The 21,088-nt window shown below is 40.5% G+C and overlaps 1 protein-coding gene and 1 pseudogene across 2 annotated transcripts in view; both read left to right on the forward strand.

Moving 5' to 3' along the window:
- The window catches only part of PKP2 (plakophilin 2), a 36,521-nt gene extending 32,277 nt beyond the window's left edge, over positions 1–4,244 (forward strand). Inside the window, exons 11-13 of the mRNA XM_079303433.1 lie at positions 515–704; positions 1,665–1,752; positions 3,285–4,244. Of these exons, the coding sequence (XP_079159559.1) occupies positions 515–704; positions 1,665–1,752; positions 3,285–3,353 (347 nt within the window). The 3' untranslated portion in view covers positions 3,354–4,244. The remainder of the gene's footprint in view (positions 1–514; positions 705–1,664; positions 1,753–3,284) is intronic.
- LOC306800781 (ankyrin repeat domain-containing protein 26-like) overlaps positions 1–21,088 on the forward strand; it is a 397,491-nt pseudogene that overhangs the window by 280,120 nt on the left and 96,283 nt on the right. The window lies entirely within an intron of this gene.

Below are 21,088 nucleotides of genomic sequence, written 5' to 3' on the forward strand. Positions count from 1 at the left end.
ATTCACAGTTATTTCTTTGCTTTACCAATAATAGAGAGGACTGGAAGAATTTCAGGTGAACCTTTTCTCTATCAAAAGATGTTCTCTCTGATTGACTGAAAGGATATGTGAATTTGGGTCAAATTCCAAAAAGAAAAACCTTGGCCAAAGGAAAATAATTGAGAGGGCACACTGTTTTGTAGATTATAAGGGTCTAAATTTATCGAGCAAAATGAACCTCCATATCAAACAGAGATAAATTTAATATTAAACATCTCTTAAAAGGGAAGTGGCAGCCTGAAGCTGGCACATGCCTGGTGAGTTCAGTCCAGCACATGAGCTATTAATGGACTGTGCATGAGGCAAGTTACAGGCTGCCCAGTGTAGTGGGGATGCAGCTCCCCTGAACTGTGGGGATGTAGTGCAGGTAGGAAGCCATGAGTGTGTGATGGGAGCACTCAGCTCTCTGATGAGGGAGGATGGGAGCAATAAGGGAAATCTGCACCATTATGCTTGTCTCCCTTCCGACTTGCAGCCAGAGAAGTTCTGCCTGATTTGGTGTCAGTCCTGCCCGAGTGTGTGCCAGGGTGTGACGTTGCCTGTGAAACCACAGCGTCCATCTGCTACACCCTGTTCAACCTGACCCAGAGCAGCTCACACAGTGCCCGCCTGCTTCTCAGTGCCCACGGCCTGCCCAAGGTCATTGCCATCAGCATGAATGACAGGTAACACAGGCTCCACAAGTCTCACCCTTTCCCCAGGCAAAAAATAAACTGCAGGCTCTGCCACTCTGCCACTCTGTCCTGTATCTCGAGGTACAGGACAGGCCAAATAAGTGATGTGAATAGAATTGCACTGACTGTGAAATACAGATAGATCTCTTACAACAGCTCTCCCATCTGTAGCTAAATTCACCAGGTTCCAGCATTTTAAATAACTCCTCAGAAGATAACTGCACAATGTTATCTGTATTCTGTAACTGATCATCAGATCTCATCTGTACCCAAAATATCTGTCCTGTTTATTGTAACACAGCCCTGATAAACATGAGCAATAAAGTGCTGAAGTTTATATGAAGTTTAACATTTTATAGAACTTACAGATCTGTACTTAAAAATAATATATTGGCATTTTAGAGAACAGATTCAAAATTTAATTGTTCTTTATTATGTAAACATGTGCAATCAATATTTACTCAAAATATAATTCATGCTTCATAAATATGAATAATTATTCTGTTTGCCTTGCTCTCTCTTTGCAAAATGAAAGAGGAAATCAATCTCAGTAAAGGAGGCCTCATGAGGCCCTTAATAGTTTAAATCCTCTCTAACTAACCAGAGATTTTGCTTGCTGGAAAAATTCTTTCATTGTTTGTTGTGCTGAGGGTATTTTCCTCAGCTGAAAATGCACAATATGATAGCTGCTGTAAGATGTAGACTACAGAGCACTTGATATCTCCCTAAATTTGAAGAATGGGTGAAGCAGGGAGGCATGTTTCATTTATTCCAGTAATAAGGATAGCCTGAAACATGCTACAATAACTAAAGGAGGGCAAACTAGCACTTAGGATGAAGAGAGACAAAGCAAATGCTATGAGGTTACCCTTTCTGAAGTCTGTACATGCACTGTGATTATGATGTGATTATATTTAAATGTGTTTTACCATTCTTTTTGCAAAATGGCAGCAATATGTTCAGCAAAGCCAGCAGGGCTGCTTCAGTCCTCCTCTACTCCCTGTGGTCACACACTGATCTTCACAGTGCTTACAAAAAGGTAAGCACAAAGAAAAATAATCTGTTCTTTCAGACCTAGAGCCCTTTCATCTGTCCTCTGGGGCCCTTAGCATTCCTGTGCATTTAAGAATCAATCTATGATAGGATTCAAGTGGTCCCTGAATTTGGTTTTCCTATTTACTTCCTATTTACTTTACATAAGCCTGCATGAGTAATACATGGCCTTAATTTTTGCTCATCTGTGTTTATGCTCTCCCTCTGTGGTTTTATATCTGCTGGCAGAGTTTATGAAAAGTGTTGCTGCTGCCTGCCAGAAGTGTCAGGTGGTGAGGAGTGATGCAGAGTAGGTGACCATCCACACTGGCTGAACCAGCCTGGCACAGAGGAACCACAGTGCCAGCAAAAACAAAGGCAGGGCGAGCCACTTCCTGCTTTAAACCAGGGAAGTTTTGTTCTCGTGTGGTTTGCACGTCCTGGTAGCCCAGGTGTCAGCTGTAGTCAGACAAAACCCAGGGCCTGGAAAGGTCTTGGCAAACACTGCCACAGTCAGATCAAACAAAAAATGACCAGCATGAGTGTGCCACAAACCAGTTTGGTTTTTTTGAAGGTGCCTGCTTTTTCAACACACAGCTGAGTTAATTTCCACCTCTCTACTTTCACCTTGCATTTCAAACTGTTTTCAATCCTTGTATGTTTGCTGTTCAGAATTTGCCACTCCAAATTCCCTACAACCTAAAATTGTTCCAAGTCCTCAAGCAAGCTGTTAGCATTTATTTTTCAGCTGTTTCTCTTTGTAGATTTTTGTTTGGTTGAAAATTGCTCCAAAAAAATTTTCTTAGCATAAACTTTAACAGTGTTGCATCACACTCAGCAGGTACTGCCCCACAAACCAGAAATCTGTGTTCAAGAACAAGGCTATTATGCCATATAAATTCTTAACTATCTTTTGTTATCTCCGCTTTTTTACAACTGCATTCCTGACTCTCCCATACAGCAATATCCCTGATGGCATGAATTTTATTATTTTACTGGTAGTTTTGGAAAGCCTACAAGACATGTCTGTCAGACCTGATTTTAAAAAATGCTGATCAGTTGCTCTTCCTATGCAAATCAGATCCCCTAGAGACACCAGGTATGGCACTGAAAACTTCAGAACCTTCTAATGCCTTGACATTTTTGAAATTTCAGTTAGTTAAGCCACAGAAATCACTTGATCAAATCAAATTGATAAAATCCTGAGTCATTTTGGCATTGCCCTGTGTTCTTTGTTCTATCTCAGATAGGTTAATCTCAGCTATGTTAATATGAGCTATTAGTCACTTAAAAGTTAGGAGTCTGTAGAGCTGAGCTAGAACAGGCTCCTGGTACAGTCAGTGGAGAGAGTTCAGCAATTCCAAATATCCTCTCATCTATCCTGGTCTGAACGAGCACTGCCTGTTCTGTCTCTGTGACTGCCCAGGACTCTGCCTAGACCCCAGCCAGGGCTCCTTATTTAGCTTTTAGGCAGCTAGACCCACTCTTCTCTTGCAGAATCAGCCCTGAAGATAATTAATTGTTCTGTTTCTCCCAAAGGCTGACTTTAAGAAAGCAGATTTCATCAACAGCCGGACCACAAAAGCCTATAACTCACTAAAGGACTGAATCAGAGCACAACACCACGGAACACAAGAGATCATACAGCAGCTGATGTAACCATCTCCACACAGTTGGTGTTGCCATCATGAACCACAAAGTATCTCAGAAAAAATAGGGCTGATTTTCTATAAAGACTTAAGTGGCCAGAGAATAGCTATTCTTGAGTTTTTACTCCTAATCATCTTGTTATCACTGTATATATCAATACAAGAATAACCAAAGACAGATTCTCCAGGATGTCTGAGGTGAAGTTTCATCCAGATTTACCACTAGTCAGAGCTCCAGATGACTGCCTTTGTTCTGTACAGAGGAGTTTGAAACACTGGTTGGGAGCAAATTCTTTTCAGACTGTTTTATACCAAAAGTTTTTAAAGTGGATAAGCATCAAGTGCACTGCTCAGAATTTAGCAGTTTTTCACTCCTTTGTTTCTTCACACATTTTGTTTCTTCTAAATAAGAATCTCCCAACTCTATGAGTATGCACAAGAAACTGTTTCACTACTTGCATTATAAAAGCACTAATGAAGTTAAAATTACTATTTTTGTATTGTTTGTTTTCATGGGCTCACTGGTTCTTAAGCCTCTTTCCTTTGAGATTTCATCAGCAACAGCAGCAAAACTGATTTTACATAGGTCTTATAATCCCTTGTTCCTCTCGATCTCCCTCAGGTGGCTGTTGCATTTTATAATGGTGTCCAGAAAGGATTTTAACTAGAACCACTAGATTTAAAGCACTATGTTTTAGACACTTTGGGCTGAAATTAAGCTCATCATTCTTTGTTCGTTGGTGGAGAAATTATTTGTGCGCCATTCAGTGATTGTTTTAAGAAAATTGAAATTTCAAAACAATTCTGTTGATAATCTATACATAATAAAGGGACTGGAGTCTTGCCTTTATTTTTGAAGTAACAGACACACACAAGAGGCTGGGCTCTGTGCTGATTAAGGAATTAATCTGATCGTGCTTCATATTCTCTTACTTGAAATTATCATCCTCCTTACAGCTACTACATGCAATGTGATAACTTTCAGACTATGCCTGCACACGTGGGAATTGGTAACAGGAGGGGAGAAAAATCCCAAGGACCTGAAGGCTCAGGTTTTCATGATATGATGCTCAAGATGGTACAGAAGCAGTTAAAAAAAAAAACCATCTGCTACATTTAGTGAGTCAGATTTTTCTGAGAAAAAAAACAACAACCCAGGGGTTAGATTGTCCATAAAAGCAGTAGGAAATTCTTATATAAATACTGGGTTATCAGCAGACATGATCTGGCATTACTCTTCTGAAATCAGGGGAGGTGAGCTACCTTTATGGCAATGGATGTTTTGTCATGTGTATTTACAAGCCTTTCTGCTCCACAGAGCCCATCCTGTACCCTCACTTCTGAACAGCTGTTCTCCAGGAGATCCAAAATCCTTGAAGTAGGGACCTCCCAGGGGACATCCCCAGGTCTCTTCATCTCAACACTCCTGGCTAAAGGTCTGGCTCCTACCAGAAATTTAGAACCAGCGGGTTGTACCCCTGCACCGTGTCCAAACATATTTCTGGATATCTGGGAGCTAAATTCTGCTGGCAGATGCAAATAGTTCTCCAAGGAGTCCCAGAAAGTCCCACATGTGCACACTGAACAGAACATGCCCCAGGGAGGGAAGCAAACAACGCTGCTGTCCTGTCACTGATTATTTTCAGAGGGCTGTAAATCCTCCACATTTGCTTTGAAAAGCTCAAATCAAGTGTGTTCCAAGAGGAGGTTTTAAAAATACTATTATTTTTTGTATGATGTCCTACTCAAAATACTGCAGGTCCAAAAACAACAAGGGGAATGAGAACTTACAGCACCACATGTTGAGGGAATTGTTTTTATAACTTTTTCAAATATGATAGAAAACAGACAATTAAAATCCAACTTCCTCTTCTAACTTGTTAACCCAAGTTACTCTGCTTGTGTCATGAAAGAATGAATACCAAGAAATCTGGACAAGTCTACTTTTACTGCCCAAAAGAACTGGTAGGCAAAATTAATATAGAAAGAGTAAACCTGAGTAAAGAGTAGCATAGGAGTGAAGAATTGCAGTCTAAAAGATCAAGAAGGGAGCTTTTAGAAATACTAATGCATTTAGTTTTATTAAACTCACATGCTATTTAAGAAACAAAACAAAAAAAGTGGTGCTAGGTACTTTTAAATACATGTGTACCTCTCAGTAAGATGTCCTTAAAAAGGAAATGCAGAGTTTTTGGGTTGTCTCCATTTTTTAAAGGTTCTGTTTCATCCTAAATAAATCTATGATAGTGCCCCTTTAAAATCAAAGCAGTGTTCAAAAGTCACAAAGAAATATCTCAGACCTGGCAGCAACATGAGAAACATAAGATATGCCTTATTATAACTGATCTCCTACTTGTATGCAATCAAAAACTTCTCAGCAGGACTCCAAAGAAAACAAAGCAGAAGAATAATAAAGTGCTGTCTGTAATGCAAAAAATCTGTCTTTGGTCTTCTTGTTATTGGGGAACATACTTGCCTGGGATGCAGCAAATGTATTTTTAAGCCTTAGCCTTTCCTTCAAAAGGGCAAACTGATTTTTAAATTAAGTCTGTGTATGGAGACTTGGACTCTCCTACAGCAGCACAGTGTTACTGAAGGCAAGCTGTGTAATGCTCCTGTTGGCATCAGAGTCCTCCTGCAAGTAATTTCTTTGTCCAGTTTTGCTGACCTGTCAAACCACCCAGAATCTGCTGTTTTCACCTCTCCTTAATTGGTATTTGCTAGTAAACTTCACCATAGGCCACTGGAGGTCTCAAAAATAATTAGAATCATCTTCACCATAGTCTTGGACTAGGGTAATAGAGCGTTCCCACTTGATCTGTTCCTGAGAGGAGATTGGAAACTTTGAATTTAAGCATGCTGAACAGTGCCCAAAGAACTTTTGGCTGAACAAGGAATTTACCCCAGGTCCTATTGTCTTGAGTCTTAACCACAACCATCTTTCATGGAATTGTTTTAGTAGAAACTCTTAAAAAGTACAGATAATTTTCTAGTAGATTAAAGATGTTGCCAGGGTAATTCCTTTCCTTATTTCATCTTCCTACCTTACTTTCTACTGACACTGCTCCTAAACATTAGTGCTTTTTCTTCCCCCTCCTTTCCTAAATAGAATTAAACTATGTAAAATATTGCATTATACTGTGCATGGGCATGGGGTTTGGATTACTTGTCTTTTTTGTGAGGTTTTTCTTTTGAGAAAGAACATGCTTTCTATTAAGAGAGGTTCAACCTTTCCTTCTGGGCTCATAAAAGAACTTCAGGTGAAATGAGCTGGCACCATCAAAGGTGCCAGCCCTCCTCTGGCCCCTGTTTAGCCTGGCAGTCCATACTGCAAAGGCAGCCTATGGAAGCTGAGGGCAGTCAGGCTGTCTGATCATTTGGTTTTTTGTATGCTACCATGCTTAGCCCTCAGGTTCCAGCCTGACAGAAGCATCATTTTCCTGTCCTTAGTTTTCAGAGCCAAAAAGCCCAACAGTGTTACTTCACAGCCCTCGAGGGATGCTTCATGAGCTAGCCTGATGAGCAGTCACACAGTGAATCATGCACAAGCCATGCAAAGTGTTGAAAACTCTGTGCTTCTCAAGCTATTCCAACTTCAGCAGCTGCTCTTCCATGCCTTTACTTAAACTGCTGCTGATTAAAACCTCAGTTTACATTCCTGACTCCTATTCCAGACCCATCCCGGGGGAAGATAACACAGCTTTAAGGCATCATCTGAAATGAGACTAAGATCTGGAAACAGAAATCAGACTGAAGGAAATGCATATTTGACCTCAACATCACAGCACACTAAGGACAAGCCCTGAAACACCAGATATTGGTGCAAACATGTGAGTTATGCCTGGCATAACACAGCCCATTGGAAACCCAGCAGGGAGATTTGCTCAAATACAAAAGACAAAAAGGGCTTTAGTGCAGACATTGTACACAGAGCAGGGGATTTTGGATATATTAATAGATTTGGATATGAAGGGGAAATAAATTAATTTTGTGTTGTTTCACATGTTCAGAGCTAAAAACATCCTAAAATATGCATTAGAGGCATTCTAGGCTTAGGATTAGAAATTAAAATTTGCCTGCATCCTTCCTTCAGCTGTACCTTCCAGTGCCATAACCAGTGTGACTATAAATAATTCAAGTTTAGGAACTTGACATTTCTTTGACATTTCTGAGCCATAGAAAAACAATAGTGATAAGCCAAGGAGGGCAAAATCTTTCAGAAAGTTCAGAAACTTTCTGAAGCCCATAAGAAAATAGGTTCCAGCCAGAATAGCTGTGTTTGGCTTGAAATAACAACAAAATAAATCAGTAATGTTGTAGTATCAGTGTTGAACTCTGCCTGGAAAGAACACTGTGCCTTAGAATACATGAGCATGCTTGAGTTTTGACTCAAAACTCTGGGCTTAGCCCCATTACAAACTGTGTATAAGTTTAAACCCTGCACAATTCTTAAAGACTGGAGAACCTCAGCAACCTTTGCATTGCAATTACAACCCAGCAGCAGACAGGATGCTGCAGTGAAAGCAGTGGAGGTATTATGTCTTTCTGAAAATTAAAATAGGGATTCTTAAGGAGTTTTTTCTTTCCTGATGTGGGGAAAAATAACTACTCCAAAGACATTATACACATAGCCTTGAAATACTATTTTAATAATAGGATAATATTTGTTGTATTGAAAGCATAAGGAAAGAGTTTTTAACATAAAAGGGAGGCTGGGATGAGATACACAGGTCTGATGGTATATATGCATGGTGATAAAAAAGAGAATCTACAAATCAGTATTTGTACCAGCATGTAGGGAGTTTTTGTTGCTTTGTTTTGTTTTGTTTCAGTGGTACTACTACTCGACCTGAAATTACTTAAAACCAGGAAGTCAAAAAGTGGTGGCCTTGCATAGCAATAATATTCTTGCAAAAGTGTTATTACAGAAGATATAGCACAGTTTAAATGACACAAAAATATTGTCTTCTGGTGTGAAAGTTTGGAGCAGAGGCCTTTGAAATAATTTCTCCTGAGCACACAGCATGAATTACCCATTCTCCAAGGTTTCCTGATCACATGAGTTATTTTCTGGTCTTTTGAAGAGAAGTGGACAGATTCATCATTACCTCAGGGTTGTAAATAACTTATTGTGAGGGTTATTATGGCTAATAAATAGGTCACAATGAATTCTAGTCTATAGTATGCTCACCTTTGTAGAAGAGCTATTTAGTGCACCTGACAGGCATGGCCCTCTATTTTATAAAGGTTTCATGTTCTTCACATCCACTAGTGGCTACAGATACAGATTTGTTAGATAGGCATTCAAAAAAATGAGAGAGAGAAAAAAGCCACTAAAGTCAGCAAACAGCAGTGAGCTGATTCCCAGCAGGAAAGAAAACCAAGGTGATGAAGGTGTTGCCCTGGTCCCTGGTCTCTCACATGTTCATACCAATCACCTGTGGTCAATGCATATTTTGCTGTCACTGTTTCCACTCTGCAGTCAGGCAGTAGGACTTTGGCTAGAATTTTTTTTCTCAGTAGATACAAAGCAAAAATAAAATTAAAAACCAGTGTAACACCTCAAGCCTGAAAAATATTTTACCACAATTCTAGTAAAAGAATAAATTCTTGTTAAATGCTCATGACCCTGTGGTTTGGGCAAGAAGACACCCTCCTGACTGCTGGCAGCAGCATCACCTGAAGGACAGTAAATAGGCCATAGCTTACACTGGCTGATGCAGTTGTCCTTTAAGCAGAGGCACCATTTTGGAAGGGAACAGTTTAATTTTTACATGCATGCCATTTAACAATTGCTATTTCAGGGTAAGAGGAAAGGAAGATGAGAGTTTCTGTGAAGATCTTGTCAACATTCTTTCTCTTTCTGGGCTGTAACAATAACTCTTCTCCTAAACTAAAAAAAATATGATTCTGCCCCACCCTCCTCCAAGATAAATCAATTACTGTTTTTTTGGGATGCCCTGTGTACAACAGGCATGCTAAAATGTGCATGAATTCTGGTTTTGCTCTGCCTTAGGAGAGAATCTGAAAGTGACAAAGTTGAGACCAGAAATATTCCAGCAGTCCCATCTCTGCTCCCACATCAAAGTCAGTTCCATCTCCTGTAAACTGAGCAGTGAAGTCAGGGTAACACATTGCTTACTTCCATACAACCCAAAACCTCAGACACAGGAAACTTGACATGAGGTTGAGACAAAGGAGGGTCTCTAAACAAAGGATGTTTCACGCGTGGCTTGATGATTTTTTTGCCAAAACCAAGTGAGCTACATCTGTTTCTTCATTTCAACAGTAGCCGTGTTGCTAGAGTGGTGGCTCTCCTGAAGGGATACTTCAGGAGATTCAGCCTTGCTCTCTGAAACTTTGTTCAAGTGGAGGGTAAGTTCTGAAGGGCCAAGAGACCCGTGGCTAAGGTCTTGTGCTTATTTATTATTCATTATTCCCTAAAAAGCCTTGATGAGAAGCATCTTCAGTAATACTATTCCAGTTGTTGGAGTCATCTAATTGCCCAAACATTTTTCTCAGAAACTATACCCCAATGGTAGGTGGAAAGAGCTCAGCTCCAGCATTTCTGACTAAACTGATATTTGAGAGCCCTGCATGCTCAGGTCACTCACCTGCCACTGGCTTTCACCCATGGCTGAATTTAGCAGACTATTCCCATGCTGCATCATTTGCCATCTGCTCCTTCTTGCTATGACTTTTTCAAACCCATGTGTCTCTGACCCTTGTAATGTCCAGATAAGGAGACAGATAAACTTTCTCCCACCTGTGCTGTGAAGTTCTTTGCATTTGTCTGGTTACTGCATGTGCTATAAAAGTCTGTTTGGAGTATTTCCTCCTAAAGTCTGCTGATACAAGACATCTGTCCCCATGAACAGCTCTTTACTCTAAGGGCTTTTAATGGTGAGGTGGATGATTTGATGATGAGGAAGATGGATATTTTCTGTGAAAGCTAAGCTTGTAGTTTTGTATAAACAATGATGTGGTAAAATTTCAAGTTGGAAAAAAAAAAAAAGTTAAATCCCCATACCTTGGATTTTCAAATTCTGTTAAAGGATTTCCAGGACTGAAGCTGTAACTCATATTCTTCCCCAGAAATAAAGTAGCACAGCATTTCAAATTCTTCATGTTCATTGGACTGTACTTTGTAAATGCTTGGCAGGGATGTAAAGCAACCTACAAATATTTGCAACTAAACCCCAGAGATCACAGAATCAAATTTGTTCCAGTAGTGAAAGGTGGTAAAGCAAGGGGCAACAGGGCAATAGCACAATGCTGAGGTGTTGGTGATTCAGGTTGGGCATTAGGAAAAATGTTCTTCACCAGCACAATGATGCTAGAAATATCTATGCAGAGGTCAGAGATGCTCCATTCCTACCACATTGGAAGACCTGGCAAGATAAAAGCAGCCTGGAAACTCAGTATTTCCTATTCTGTGCACAGTGCAAGTGGTTACAGCTCCCCTTTAGTAGAGTTTCTTTAGGATTTTAAAATTTCTTGTCAGAAAGTGAAACCAATTTAGGCTTATGGGGATAGAAAAAAGAAATCTTTGAGGTAACTTTAACTGGAGACTGGTAAATATTTTCCCCTTGAAAGCAAACGCATCCCCTGATTGGGAATTCAAACTCTGTGACCCTGCCTAGCTACACAAAGCAGACAGAGCAACATTAGTTCCAACTACCATTAGCATTACCTGGGTTTGGCCAGTGGCACCACAGCAAGATGTTTGCTTGATTCCTTTCTCATTCCCCAGCACAAAGCTTAGTTTCACAGCAAAGCAGGTAGATTTTTCACATGTTTTGAATGCTTCTGTACTTTTGTGCTGATGCTGTTGTTCTAATCAAGCCAACAGTTCTGCTTCCAAAAAATTTCATATAACCAATATCTGAAAGGAAATATACAAGTTTGAGAGAAAAAACAGTTGCTTACAGGCTTTCTTGAAGTGGGACTTAAAATCACCACTCTAAAAGAGCTTCCCCATATCTGTTTTCAAAATCTAATGTACTTTTGCTTGAGCTTTGATTTTCCATAATGGTGACAGCTTCCTTCACCATAACTTTTGTCCTTTCATGCTCTCCTTTCAGTAGTGCTCTCACATTACAGATGTAATAGTCACCATCAGCAAGACCAGGCCAGCTCTGGAAATTCCTTTAATCATCTCCCTGGTCAGAAGCTTGTATGTGAGCCCTGCATAAAGCAGTAATCACAGTCACACATCCCTTAAGAGATAACTTAAAGGATATTGGGCCTTGCCCAGCTGATGAGTGAGCAACCCAGTCAGCTGTGAAAAAGGTTTCAGACACAAGGAGGAAACTTGACCTTGTTTTTTAGCTGTTTCCACCGGCTATAATCAGATGAATTCAAATCTTGGTCTCCAGTGCAAATATTTGCATAATGTGGAATTCATTTTTCTCATTAGAGTTACCATGTTAGTTTTAATTGAGCATTTTAAGACGTAAATATTAGAAATTATAATTAAACTATCCAATTAGAGATTCATTTTGGTATTATGGGTCCACATTCTTTTTTTTTTTTTTATTTCTTAAAGAGAGACTAAAATTAGTGGTAAAGGGAAGAAGAATAAAAACGTAGTGTTTGAAATTTTGGAGCTTCTTTTGTAATGAATATGATAACTTAGAAATTGGTTTAAATCTACTGACTTTTTTTTTTTTTAACAGCCTGATTTAGAGGCCCTAGTTCACCTGGGAACCTAGACAAAAACAAGCAATGTGTTAAAGTGCCCAGGGAGGCTGAGAGCATATTTTAAAACTTATTTAGAGCATATTTTTAAACCTTGTTCCTGCTTAAGTAAGGAGAATGGAGGAAGACCTGGGACATAGCAATGGATAGCAGTTAATGGATGGGTAAAGTATCTGTCATTTAGTGAATGCTAAACAAAGAGAAAGGAAAAAACATCATATAACTTAGGAAGGAAAAGCCCAAAATTGCAAAGAAAGAACTTCATACTGAAATAATTTACTAGTGATGCCTCCAAGGCAGAATGCTGAAGCAATCCGCTATTCCAACAGCAGCGATAAAGTTGGAGATGGTTTGCTCACAAGATAATCCTGTGCTTCCTCCTTAGTTGATGTGAAATTTAAGAAGTATCTGCTAAAAGCCCCAGGTCTCAGCAACTGTGCTGTATTGACCAGTCTCAGCTGAAGTTCTTTGAAAATACATTAACTAATCAGCAGCAATTAGTAATAGAGGAGTTAGTCCTGTCCTTACAAATCTGAGAGGCAAATTGCCCTGACAGCCCAGGCACTGAGTAAGCCAAATTAGGTGGTTAAGAAACCATCAAAAGCCTTGTCATGAGAAAACTTTAGCTTGGATTCTTCATTTCAGGATGTTTGAAGCCTTAAGAAGCCTAGTTACCATCATGAGTTGCATATAAAAACTGGAATTTTTATTCCTAAAGCATGCAAGCACTTTAAGAAAAAAGCATATAATGCCACTTATCTGCAGAACTCCCCTTTAATATTGCACATCTAAGCCTCTGCTCACAAGGTACAAAAGAGGAAATAACAGCCTGAACAGTGTGCTTAAACTTCATTCTCTGTATAAATGCTATGGTTCAGAATGCACTGCAGGAAAAGAACAACAAGTTTTACCTGTTCTTGAGAAGTTTACTGGATTCCCACACACAAAGGTATTCTGTTTATTGTTGCTCACCTGTCAGAACAATGAAAGCATCTGGGCATCAGTGAAATCTATGAACAGGGTGCCCCAAAAGAAGCAATTTTCTCTGGCATCAGCTACAAGAGCTGAGTTAACCTCACCTTTTCCATCTCAAACACATAGGGACATACTCCATTCCTTCAAATACCCACCTCAGATCATTTTCCAGCAACTCAGATAATTTTCCAGGGACAATCAAAGCCACTTCCTCAGCAAAGTATTGATGTGGGAATTTGGTGTTATTTTTGATGATTTTGTTTTTTACTGCTTTGAAAAATCTTATTGAAAGGATCATTTTTGCACCAAGGGGAAATTTCTGTGTTTTCCAGGAGCCCACAAGTATGTGAAATGAGGATGTGCTGCCCTTCAAAGGTGGCACCAGTAGATGTACCAAGCACTAGCCTGTTTGGAAAATTGCTTTTATATATATATATATATATATATATATATATATATATATATATATATGTATGTATGTAGAGTGACATGAATTGAAAGTACCTGTTTAGATAAAGTGCTTTATTTTGTTGCTTCCTAATAAATTGCTTTTCATGGCTGTTGAAAAAACTTGATATTAAAAAGCATGAATGATCTGAGCAGAACTAGCAGCATTCACAAGGATTCAGACTGCAATATGCACTGCAGGTTCAGGAATTGGTTGGGTGTTATTTCATCTTCAAGATTAACTATCAACTTATCTGGATTTTTTTTTTTTTTTTTTTGAGATTTATTGTTTCTGACAGACAAATGTAGATTAAATATATTCAGCAACTCCCACACATGTTTATTTTAGGAACTTCCTCATGCAAATATGATACCTCAAGGGCATTCTTTTGCCAAGACAGCTTTCATATCACCTAGGTTGTTTCTGGAAAGGTGTGGAATGTACTCAAGCACACCAAATTCCAATGTGTCTCTCAATACACCTGTGCATTTGAGTGTATCCATACCAATTTGTATGCAAGGGTTATAATAAGAATGTACTTGAGAATGAGGAGGGGAAAAAAAGCTAAGTATTGAAAGTTAAGAAGGACCAACAGTAAAATCACGTTTTTAAGTCTGTCCTCTCATGTTTCCAGCAGATGTTCTGTATTGGAACAAAGAGTCTGATTTTGAAATTAAGTTACAATCTCAATGACAGTCTAATGTCTGTGTCCAGAAGAAGCCACATTACTTCAAAAGTAACTTAGCCTGTGTTGGCAACAGCAATTTTTGACCCAGCCTTAGTGCTGACAAAGACTTCATCTGGCTGAAATGCTCAGATGCCCTCAGATGCCAGCTGCACGTTGGCAACAGAGTGTAGTTCTAAAAATTAGAGCATCCTTTTTTTTTTTTTTTTTTTTTTTTTTTCTTCTCGGAAGTATTAAAAACCACACAGGATAATTACAACAGTTCTGCAAACCAGGCAGTATGCTAAACCTGCCTGAGCCATTCTCTCACTTGAAAGTGACACACCAATTACCAGTTTCATTTGGCTGGGGGCTTTAATTTACTACCTTTAAACATTTTGCTGAAGCTGTAGTTTTGTTTCCCACTGCACAGGCCCATCCTGTGCCAAGACAGAGCCAGATGCACAGATAACACTGAGCAGAATTTATTTGGCAACTCACCCCCACAATCCTGGAAGGAGGATTTAGGTGCCAAGTTTAGACAGAAGCTTCTACTACATTCTGACTACTGCCATTAAAGACCACAAAGTGAGGCCCCATGCCAAAAGGTAACCATAGAAAAGTGAGAAAGAGGCACAATATTAATTTTAAATGCAGTCTGCATGGACAGGAGCAGCAGTGATTTATCTGTCAACTGTCTCTGCAAATTCACTCTGCTCTTTAAAGAGTACAGAAAATGCAGAAAAGCAACTGTTTTTCCCTCTACATTGCAAAGGGGAGTTAGAAGGGCAAATAGCTCAGGTAAACTAGAACAGCTGTTTTTTCTAGCCCAGTTTAGGAAGGAACCCCTTGCTAGAAATAACCCCTTTGTATTTCAGAGTACCCTTCTCATAATGCTAATAATAAAAGCCCAATCTTCCAAAACATTTCTGCCAGAATCAGATGAAACTACAGGCACACATGGCCCAGGAAGGTCTGCCTGCCAGGGAGGACAGGATCCAACAGCTCTTTGTAAGAACTGCTTGAAGATCCTGGGTGCAAACTCTCAGTTCATACTTAGAATTTATTAAGGCTTGTGCAAATGTAGTTCCTTTAATGCCATTACTAAAATAATCTTCTAAGCATTGAAAATCCTACATTTCTAGTGTGACTGGAATGGAAGAAGATGGGCTAATTAGAACAACCAGATTTTCAGCCAGAGCATAACATTTGGTATTTCAGCTCTGTGGCTTTATAGCTCTGCAGAAATTACCTTGCAGAAGCTGAGATCTGCTCAGATTTCTCCTTAAGTTAATAAACTGCTTTTCACATGGAATACTCACCTCATTTTTATGCTAATAAAATTATTCCTCATTATTTCACCTGTGTTGTATATTCTCTTCCATTTCTAAACTACAAAGACCACCAGAAAAAAATTATTCCAGCAAGGCCTGCAGCATGTCTATCTAAGCAACCATTAAGAGAAATCTGAACTGTGCTAATTTCAGTGGCTGAAATGCTTTCTTGTTTATCTTGTACAGCATCAGAATTGGCCAAGTCAAAAGCATGAGACCATTTCCAACTTCCCCCATAGGCTCAGTGCTCTAAGAGGATGAAAAATCCTACATTAACCTTCTCACTGGGATAAAGGAGATGGATGAAACAAGACAGACTGGATGGAAAATAAATTAATTGCTAATCTAATAAAATATATTTTGCAGTTGTTAGGATTTGTCAGAACACATTCTAGAATGTGTAAACTGCCATAATCTCTAGAAATTCTTAGTTATCTCCAGCAGAAGTGGTGAGGTTCCAAAGGGCCACAGGATGGTAAGCACAGGACTTATCGTTAGAGAGGATAAAAAGCTGGTCAGTAATCAGAGATCAGTCAGACCAACTTGACCTCTGGGATAATATATTAATCTCCATTCTGACAATAAATGAGGACAGTCTGAAAGTGCTGCATTCATTGCCTGCTAAAGATTCACTAGGCATTAGCTAGATTTGAAAAATATTTCTCCCATTGAAATTCAGCAATGGAACACAAGTAGATTTCCTGGTTTGCCCTCACCACTGCATCCTCTCACAACAAAACAAAACTCAACAAGACTGGCATGGAACATAAAGATGGCTGTGATTTAAGCTGAGATTTAATTGACTTTGAACTGAACTGAAAGAGGAAAAAAAATTTGATGAAACCAAAGATTGACAGTCTCAAGGTATTATGATCCACCAGCTAATTGCACTTATAATGTCTTTGTGAAGAACACCTTCCAGTCTGATATCCTAAATTATTACTTTTCATCTTGTTGCTAATGGCCAGTACTTGCAATGCTTCCCTAGTGAGGTTAATCAACACATGATCGTTCAGCATGTGGAGCACTTAGAAGCTCAAATCTTGCTAAAAGATTTTTACTGTGGAACATAAATATCACAGCTGCCTGCATCATACAGGACACAGAAATCCTATTGTTCAATCTGGATGTCATTGCTGGCCCAGAGTGTGGTTTTTTATTACTTTAAACCAAGTTAAATGGTAGCTTTTCCTCCATCATGACCATACTTTTCCTCTGGCCTACCCTTGCATCAATTCTGGCATTTATTTGACTTCTGTATTTTCATCTTTGCTGAGTCTTCTTTGAGCCTGTAGCTCTACAGCCAATTTTCCTGGGTATCAGGCATGTGTGTCATTCACTGGGGCAGGCACACACAGCCAGGGACAGGCAGAAGAGATACCCTGCACATGCTGGGGCATGAGAGGAATTTACATTTGTCTTTACAAACAAGCTGTAGGTCTGCTGGTAGAAAAAGTTAGCACCCAGAGATAAAAGAAACAATGGGAGGCATTCCACTGATTGATGAATGGGAAAAGATATTTGCCTTTACAAACAAACTGTAGGTTTGCTGGTAAATGAAATTGGGTATCAGAAAATTAAAGAAGTAACGGGGGGGGGGGGGGGGGGGAGAACTATGAATTCTATAAGAATTAAAAATTAAAAGGAAGGGTTATATGTTAGAGGGGAACCTCAGGTGTCAGGAGTTTCAGGAAGTCTGTGCCTCTCAAGTACCTCAGCCAATGGGGAAAGAGAAAGGGAAATGCAGCCAGGAGAATAGGATAAAAGGAGGCTGAATCCTCCAAAAATTTGAGAGATCCCAGGGGAATGTCCCATGGCCTCTCCCTTTATTCAAATAAAGCAAAAAGGACTCCTCTGTCTCCTTTTTGGATATAAACCTGTGGTGATTGTGGATTAATTTTCCTTACAGGCACATCACCAGTCTTGACTATGACTCTGACACATGTGACTTTATGAGCACCTTACTCTTCAGAGGATGCTGCCATCCTCAGGAGAAGACTACAATGACAGTAACTGGATCTCTTAGATATCTTCTTTTTGGCTATTCATGCAATGCTATTCAATCTATTGCTTTCATGCAATTGATTGATATCAAGAGCCGTTCAGTCAGGTTGCCAAGTCCCATCACAGGTCTCCAGGCAGTCAGATCATGACCAGACTGTGGTGCCACAGTCAGGGGCTTTCAAGGAATGATAGTGAGCCAGATCCCATAAAATCTGATGTTAGCTGATCAGAAGAGAAGCACTCCAGGGAAAAAAGTCCCCAGTGTTTGCATGCATGTCTGTCATGCCAGGCCATTGTGCTCCTTCATGCAGGGAGCCAGGAGACTCAGTCTGGACCTTTAATATTAGTCTGGAAAGGGCTTCTCCCTTCCTCTTTCCTTCAGAGGACAAGAATCATCTTTTTCAAGTCTTCTCTTGCTCAAAGCCATTTGACTCAGGTCCCAGACCTGCACCTCCTCCCTAGGGACAGGAGAAAAAACAGAAACTTTGTTGCTCACATTGCTTCATCATCATGGATGATGTTAATTCCCCCCAAAGCAATTAATTTAAGGAAGCATTCTCTTTCCCACTGACTCCAGAACACAACCACTAAACAAGACATAAAGATACTCATCATAGCCCATAATTTCACTAATCTCAGAAGAGCTGCAGTAGCATGTCGTACGTGTGAGTCACAAGTCCACATTGTTTGGATTCTTCCTGGTAACTTAAAGCCTTGGTTCTGAAATGCTGTCCAAGGATTATCCTCTGGATTAGCTGAGGACTTGCATTCTAAAAATTAAAGCCTCAGACCTCCAAGGGGTTCAGGCAGACCATGCACTGATAGTCCCAAAGCAGAGCAGTCACCCCACAAAAGGCAACAGATTTAGGGAAGGTGCTGACTGACTGTAGTGAGGCTTGAGCAAAGAGGAGGTGCCCAGGTAAAAAGCTGACCTTGTAAAGGAGGGACTTCATCAGCACCTGACTCAGTTTCTGTGGAGAAACATGGAACAATGAATGGGTCTTTAACAAAAGGAAATGGTCTGTATCAGGCTGCTTTCCCCTCACCACTACCGGCCAGTCAGGAGAAAAGCTGGAATTCTGCTCCTCAAACTGCCACTAACTAATGATACCAGACTTCCCTGCTGCCTTCAGTCTTCCTGAACAGGCCTTAGAGGAAGGAAAAAGAAAAGAAAAAGCATCCAAGTGGGAGCGTGCCCCAGCTGTGCAGGTTGCAGCTGCTCCAGATGTGGGATGGGAATAGGGCTGTAGGTCTCCTGCTGCCACCCTCAGGAAGGTGCTGTCCTTACTCCAAGGCTGCTGAGTGCAGAGGATGTAGAAGCTCAGGGTGGGGTCATGTTGACACCTTTGGTCTGTGCCATGTGTGCTCAGCCTGAACTGACTGATGCAGTTTCCCTCCTGGGTCCTTTGTGGTTGTGATTCAGCACTGCAAACCACAGCTGGCCAGTCCAGACTGGAAAGGCACATCCATCCTCAGTTTGGTTTAAATTGATTACTCTGGCTTTTTCACAAGTAATTTCCACTGAAAGCCTCTCTGGTGCATCACTGCAGGCACACAGAAATCAGTGAACCCTGTGAATTCCCAGCTGTAGAGGAAAGCACCCTGAAAACAGAGGAGAGCATTGTTCCTCTCCTGCCAGCCCATCCCACACCTGGCACAGCCCTTCCCTGCTGCTGGGACCGACCCACCACGTTTGCTGGAAGCCAGCCCAGGGCAGCAGCAATGGAAGGCATTGGGCTCTGCCTGGGAAGCGCCAGCACAGCCCCTCTGGTGACTCACCTGGCACTGCCACACCGGGCAGCAGAGGGTTTATTAATGGGAAATTGTTCCCAGTGGAATCATTGATGCCAGGATCCGGCCTCGCTGCTGGGACCTTGCACTGCTGCCACCTCACTGACCATGGCAGGATGGCTGCAGCACAGCTGGGTGTGGGGAACAGGAAAATGGAGCACAGCAAAACCTCCTGCTTTGCTGTGCCCTGTCTCTCCAGCAGCCAGGCTGCAGAGGAGATACAACTTCAGGAACTTTGAAAAGTTTCAATTGAGATTTATAAGAAAAACCAACTCATTTTAAGGAGAAAAAAAATTAAAAAAAAAAAAAAAAAAAAAAAAGGCATTTTGGACTGAGCATAGTATTTCCTACTTCTAGATTTTATTTTTTCTTTTTGTATTACCAAAAGCAAAGGGAAGTGGAGGACACAAAAAATAAAATTCATCAGAGACCCACAGAAGTCCCCAGTTATCTCAGAGATACACAGCCCAGGGGTGGAAGATCCCCAGTTAACCCTGTGCCCCTCTCCCACCCAAAGAACTCACAGAGCACACACCAGCATGCCCCCTCCCTAGGACCAGCCAATCTGTCTTTCACAGATAGTGCCACAAGTATTTAAACACAGCAGGACCACATGCTTCCAGAGCTCTGTAGGAGGGACCAGGCAGCCCAGGCTCTTCCATGAAGGTGTAGCATAATTCTAAAATGAGCAATTTGCCAGGAACAATCAATCAGAATTCCTGCACTGCTGAACAGCAAATTTCCAGAGATCATGGCTTTTTTCTCATGCCTCATCCCAGGAAACACTCAAGGTCAGGTGGCATGGGACTCACAGCAGTCTGATCTACCTGAAGATATCTCTGCTAAGTGCAGTGGGAGTGGATTAGAGGGCCTTTAAAAGGTCCCTTCCAACCCAAACCATTCTGCAATCCTCATTAAATCCTTTTGGTTAAAAAGTTCCAATAGCCCCACCCTTTCTTGTAAATCCTAAGGGTGGACTCGTGTGCTTTCCTAATCACCAACATATTAATCACATTTCCAGGAATTTAGCAAGAGGAGACTTTGCAACATAAAGCAGATTTAGTTAACATAAGCTGGAGCCAAGAGCATTTTGACATCAAGGTTAGCAGCCTTGAAATAACGGAATTAAATTATTAAACTATTAAAATATTTAGGGTGTGGATGTAACTGGAAACATATTTAGGAAATCAAACCACATTACAAGGTAAGAGCCCTGGTTTGGAATCTTGTAGGGCCCCTGATTCTGATAAGAAGGCATCCAAGTAAAACAAGAATTATGAGAGTAAAATCAATGCATACCCATCAAGAACTATTGCCTGCAGTTTCATGTGCAAGCACTCCTATTCCAGCTGTGAAAAGAATCATTAAAATTTTTTTTTTTAAACCCTGATGGGGTTAAGACACTTTTAACCAAATACTCTTATTCCTTTTCATCATACATCACCTTTGATACGTGAAATTCCTCTGTGACAGGGCTATTGGATGGTGTTCAGCAATTGAGATTCTGTGGGGAAACAGAGATGCTGCGGTTGGAACATGCACTTGTTTCCTACAAAAGAAGCATGCACAAATGACAAGAGGAAGGAATTAGGCCAGAAAAAGTCACTTTTGACCCAGTTGATCCATTTAACTTGCAATATTACTCCCGAGGAAGTAAAAGCACTTTAATTACAACTCCTCCATGCCAGCAACTGGGCTTTAAAAGGCATGATTTCAGTGCCTTGTATAGCTCTCTGAGAGTCCCTTTGTAGTCACCTTATATAGGTGAAGACAAGTTT

The sequence above is a fragment of the Erithacus rubecula genome, assembly GCF_903797595.1.
Source record: "Erithacus rubecula genome assembly, chromosome: 4".
NCBI classification, from domain to species: Eukaryota; Metazoa; Chordata; class Aves; order Passeriformes; family Muscicapidae; genus Erithacus; species Erithacus rubecula.